This window comes from Oryzias melastigma, linkage group LG12 (assembly GCF_002922805.2).
Source record: "Oryzias melastigma strain HK-1 linkage group LG12, ASM292280v2, whole genome shotgun sequence".
NCBI classification, from domain to species: Eukaryota; Metazoa; Chordata; class Actinopteri; order Beloniformes; family Adrianichthyidae; genus Oryzias; species Oryzias melastigma.
The window spans coordinates 8,581,642-8,587,485 of NC_050523.1; the positions used below are offsets into that span (position 1 = coordinate 8,581,642).

The 5,844-nt window shown below is 39.9% G+C and overlaps 1 protein-coding gene across 1 annotated transcript in view; it reads left to right on the forward strand.

Moving 5' to 3' along the window:
* Positions 1–1,464: 1,464 nt before the first annotated feature.
* Positions 1,465–5,844, forward strand: part of LOC112163152 (prostaglandin G/H synthase 1) — a 14,099-nt gene continuing 9,719 nt past the window's right edge. Inside the window, exons 1-5 of the mRNA XM_024299369.2 lie at positions 1,465–2,387; positions 2,535–2,618; positions 4,602–4,718; positions 5,301–5,441; positions 5,530–5,673. Coding sequence (XP_024155137.1) covers positions 2,381–2,387; positions 2,535–2,618; positions 4,602–4,718; positions 5,301–5,441; positions 5,530–5,673 — 493 coding nt within the window. The 5' untranslated portion in view covers positions 1,465–2,380. The remainder of the gene's footprint in view (positions 2,388–2,534; positions 2,619–4,601; positions 4,719–5,300; positions 5,442–5,529; positions 5,674–5,844) is intronic.

The following is a 5,844-nucleotide window of genomic DNA, read 5'->3' on the forward strand; positions in this document are numbered from 1 at the left end:
TGCTTAAATAAAAGTCATGTGAAAACAGGAGTTTTAGCTTTTTTTTGTCATCAAAACTTAAGTAATGTAATGTTATGTCTGTTATGAATAACTTAATGATCACTTCTAATTGTTTAACCCTTAACACAAGAAACTGTCGCCTCCAACACCTAAATAAACACGCTGACATGTGTAACTCCTCCACCGTTTATGTAATCAACGTGAATCAGGATTCTGATGCAAACAAAAGCACATTTTCACATCGGCTTTGCACCTTAATGCAACACTTAGACACGTTTCTTGAAGAATTGTGATGATCAAAATGTCAATACAAATGAATACAGAATTTATGGAGCAATCCTACAGTTGTACCAACAAACATACAAATCTCTATAAATATTAAGAATAAAGGAATGGTCTGTACCATGGATTTTTTTTTCAAAGCTTTGAAGTTGAAATAACTTGAATACTCCATGTAACAACTAAAGTTGGAGAAATGCGTTAAATATGAAGTGTTTCTCCAAAAGTAAATCTTGAACTGAATGATCTGATAGAAGCAATAAAAATAAATCTGGAGAAGTCTTTGTTGCTTTTAGGAAACTTCCACAAATTAGCTAAAGCTTCTGTTCCTTCTCCTTGAAAATCAAAGTTTCTCTTTAACACCAAAGGCTCATGGGAGATTAGATCGTTCATGCTGATAGAACAGAGGAGCAAAAGAGACCCACATTTTTTTGCCGCTTTATTTTGGAAAACTATTGAATTCTCTCTACCACATCCGACTCATTTTCGACGCATGTTCAGGTGCTTGGTCACGTCAAAAGTATATATAGGTATTTTATCAGATCTTTAAAAAATGTATTTTTTAGCTTCAATTTTGAAATCTTTGGTGTTAAAAACAAAAGTTTTACAGGAAATAATTTCATTTAGAGTGACTTTCAAAACTCTAAAGGACTCTGTACAAGTGAGTTAAAACAAATACAATCATGCATTTAAATAAAATATAATTTTTGTTGATTTAAATGAATTAAACCACCTCAATCTTCAAACGTTCACAGAAACTGGAGGATAAAAAAAATCCGACTCCAGTCTTGGACAAACTGCTCCAAAACCTAAAAAGGTTGTAGAAAAAACAGATGATTGTTTGATGGTGGAGCTCTGAGGTGGTCTCATTGTTTCAAAGAAGAAAAGGTTAAATCTTAACACATGACTCCCTTTTTTTATACAAAAAGTTTAACACAAATGCAGCATCTTGGAGCTTTTGTCTTTTAACCACAAACAAATTTATTCCAAATGTTGTAACTGGCGTGTACAGCTGTGAAAGATTTACAAATGAATCCTCCTGTGTAATGTCTCCACATTACAGTCATTACATTCATGCAACCTTGCAAAAAGGGCTGTATCGGTGACCCGTGCATGAATCCAGCACTCCCAAACCACAAGTCGAGGACCGTTTCATCCTCCATCGCGTCATGGCAACGCTCCAGTTTTGATGTCATTGTGAAACGCGCCATGAGGCTTCAAGGCATGAACAAAACACGCCTAAATATTTATGAGACGAAGCTTTGCAGACGATGACTGAAGGGAAGCTTTGTTTACAAAGCGGTCGGAAGCTGGACTTTTATCGGTGCAGCTGGGAAAGGCAGGAGGATGATGATGCTTCATGGAGGTAAAGACATTCCCCTATAAGGGGACATAAAACACCTCAAACTCACCGCAGATGCAGCAGGATCACCTCTGCTTTCACTGTTAGCTCCCTGTACTTGGTGAGATTTATCTTTTATCTAACTTAGGCCTGTTTCAAATCACAGATAAGCCAAAAAATGTTTACCGGCAGCAACATTTTTCCCACACACCCTCGTTGAAAGTGCTGCAGGGTTTCGCAGCCAACAGCCGACTCCCACCTCTGTGAGGATTTTGCTGCCGTTGCACCACCTTCACCTCAGGCTCTCCTTTTTTATTACTTCAATTGTTGACGGGGTTGTCATGGTTTTGTCATAAATATTTAAAAAGTGATTCACATTTTTCTGAAATCTTTCTAGGAAAGATAATGTGGGAATTTAAGGAAAATGTTGAGGTTTAATCTGGAGCTTTCTTTCAATGTCATCCCTGCGTCGCAGAGCTGGAAAGAGGAAATTCTGGTATGTGCGTCTCACTTGTGAGGTTGCACCAATGGGAGGCAGCATAAAGGAGGAGCTTCACTTCACTGAAATCCCAGTTTTTCCTTTTCCATCTGCTGGTTGGTGAGGTGCGAGCTCCCAGTAGCAGGAGTTAAGCTGCTTTTTTGTGTTTTATCGCTCTCATCTGTGAATTACTCATCTTTACCTGCATCAATCTGGATTACTGAACCTTTCTGGTGGTTTTCTGAGCTGGAATGTCATTCTCTTGAACTGAGGCTGCTGTAATGAGAGGTGAGTGTGCAGTGCACCCCCGTCTTGTGGCCCCCCATCTGTCCGTTCACTCTGGGGGCTCCAACTGGGGCTTGTCTGTTTATTTTCCTCCTCTGCTGCTGCTCTGTGATCTGTTTCCCTGATTTTCATTTTTTTTTTTTTTTTAAGCCTCTATCCTTGGATTCGTGTGTGCTCTCCTTCTGCTGTTAAGGGAGCCTGGTTGCCACGGTGATGAGGTCACCTCCAGCACAGGTAGGTGAGAGGTCAGTGGGTTTGGTCCGGAGAATTTGTCCGTTATCGGGGGGATTTGCAAGTGATGGATGAGTTCATTCAAGGACTCGTTTTTAGAATTATTGTTAGTTTATTGGAGAAAATTCAGAACAAATAAAAAAAACCCATAAAAATCTTAAATATCTTAACTGATGCTAAATTGTGTTCCAGAACAAATCCTAAAAATTAGACTCAATTACTCAACCCACACACAAGTCTCTTTCAAACCCGGAATGCCATCCTTCCCTCAGGACATTTCTGTCTGCCTCCACCAGTTTGTCACCTCCTTTATCATCGTATCTGATTACTGTTGTCTTTTCCTCTCTCTTGTGTGGTTTTCACCTGCAAATTCTGCCCCATTGTTCTTTCCCCCACAAAAGAAAACTTGCAGTTCAGGAATGAAACTGGGTCGCAGGGGCAGACGCTCACTCCGGAAGTCTTTGATCCGATAACCCTCTTTTTTTAAAAACCCTTTTAGTTTACCCATGCCAGAAGCCCGATTCAGTTTCTAAGTTGATGATCGGCGGAAGGATGCAGGCCCAGACTTGTCGTTGCAGAAATGAATGAGTACGTGCGCCTACGAAAAGCTAACTTATTAGTGCACAAAAACAGGAGATAGCAAATGTTTTGGTCTTTCTTTTTCATGAGAGGTGCAGGATTTACCAGATTAACATGAGCTCTGGAGATCTTACATGTTTGAACAGCCCACTCCCCTTCCACGAACAAAGGCCTCTCTGTCTGCAGTTGAGTTTAATTTAAGATTATTTCAGATTATTTACACATTGTCTGCTTTGAGGCAACCTTTTAAGCTCTCAGCTCGATGCAGTCTTATCTCAGAGAGAGGGCTAGTTTCAGGTGAAACTATTTACCAGATGTGACAAAACTTGTTGCTTTCCGTCGGAAAGTAAATCAATTAGCCTGCAATGGTTGAATTTCCATAGAGAACAAAACAGTGGAATGTTTCTGTGTTGGTACCTGCAGTATTAGTGCTTTTCCCCCCATGATCTCAATGTTAAAAAAATAAACTATAAGTCCAGTTTTTTGTTAGTGTTTGATCAGATAACATGCAAGTTCTGCAAAACCTGAAAAATCAGTGAAATTTCAAAGGGTTATTTTTACCTTTATTGGAGTCCTCATTCGGTTTTCTTGTGGAGTTTCACTGCTTTTTGATTGTTTTTTAATTAACTTGGAGGGTTAATTGACTTCACTGGGATTGTGGGTAGATGGTAGTGAAAAAGTATTTTGCAGTAGTTACATGACATCAGTTTATGCAAATAAAATTTGCATCTAGAAACAGTTTGTGCATTTATAAAAAAGAAAAAGTGCAGAGTAAAGTTGTGTCTTCAGAAATATTTATATTATTGTTTTTGTTTTTCGAAATTTCTGCAACTTTTTCTATTTTTCTCTTCCTGCAAACTTTTGTTTGCAGATGCACAACTTATTTACCCGTGTGAATATCTTTCAAAGAGATGCATCTCCTTCCAGTTGTCAGGTAGAGCAAAATCTTTTGAACTTTCCTGGAAAAATCTATTCATATCTATTACAGGGAAATGAGTTCCTAGGCTGGTTGGTGCATGCAGCCCAGAAGCTGTAGGAGGAAGATACTTTCTTAGTTGGCATAGGAGAGATACTCTCCCCCCTTTTTAAAAGCTAGGTAACACATCCTAACGAAAGCATTTTTGCGGTTGGAAATAGTTGAAATTGTTTCCTGTTGCCTGAGTTGAAATGTCAAATTTACCTCTGATCGTAATCTAAAAAAAATAGATTTGAAGGGAAGATCCTGCTATTATTTCTGGCATTGAGAGCAGATGTGTTTGCGTAAAGATGAAGTCACCATGCAGAAATGAGGGCTGCAGACATTCTCTTCTTCAGTTTCTGCACAATTATAATCATTCCACCCAATTCACCTGATTATGTGTATGAGCATTTTTCAAGGTCACTGACGTGAGCTGTACCCCTCTGCAGTCAATCCATGCTGCTATTTCCCCTGCCAGCACTGGGGCGTGTGCGTGCGCACCACACAGGAGGAGTATGAGTGTGACTGCACCCGCACCGGCTACTATGGAGAAAACTGCACCATCCGTGAGTCCGCGCCTCTCTTTCAGGAATTTGAAACACTCATTTTATGAGACACATGGGGCCAAACAGTTTTTTAAAAACTCTTAATGACGTCACTGAAACAGGAAATTATTACCTTAGATGCAAACATCTGTGAAAATCATTTGTCGATTACATCTCGAGGCGCCTAGAACCTCCACAGATCTGCTTCTCATTAACGGAAATCCTCCCACGCTGTGGCTCCTAATTAAACATGTGAACAGGAGCTTGTGCCAGAACCCCTTTAGTGGTTCTGGAGAATAAATATGGCCCCAGCAGGATGGAGAGTGGGGCGGAAAAGATAAGCAAACAGAGGAGGGAGAGTTGGGATGTGCTGGGCATAAAACATTTCCCCCTCTTGTGTAAGGCAGAGCAGCAGTTTCATTTCACATAGTTTACCATAAAACTTCATCTGTTAACACACTACTAAAGGGAACAAGTTCTACAACACAAACAAATGTGAAAGGTTTAAATCCCAAATTGGAGAGAAACTCCAAAAACACAAAGTTCAGCATGTTTTCTTTGTTTGTTTCTGCTTCAAAAACCCAAATTTTCTTGTTTTTGCAGCTGAGTTTTTCACCAGAGTGCGTTACTTCCTCAAACCAAGCCCCAACGTGGTGCATTACATCCTCACACACTTCCACTGGCTCTGGGACATCATCAACAGCACGTTCCTACGAGAAACCCTCATGCGTTTAGTTTTAACAGGTTCAAAACTTTTTAAGTTTAGCAAAACTTCCACTGCTTCTTTTAAGCTTTCAGGGTCTCCTGACTTTCTTTCTTATTGTGTCAATAGTGAGATCCAACTTGATACCCAACCCTCCAACTTTCAACTCAAAGTATGGCTACCTCAACTGGGAATCCTACTATAATCTCAGCTACTACACTCGAATTCTGCCCCCCGTGCCCGAAGACTGCCCATCACCTGTGGGAGCCAAAGGTAAGATTTACACACTGAGTACTGGAAAAGTATCCTAAATATTTAACGCATAAATGCATCTCAGAGAGTCTTTCATAAAATGTTGTCACAATAAACAAATACTTTGATCCGTTTTAGCACACTGGCAAAAAGCCAGCCGTTAATTTGTTAGTTAAATTATCCGTCGTAACC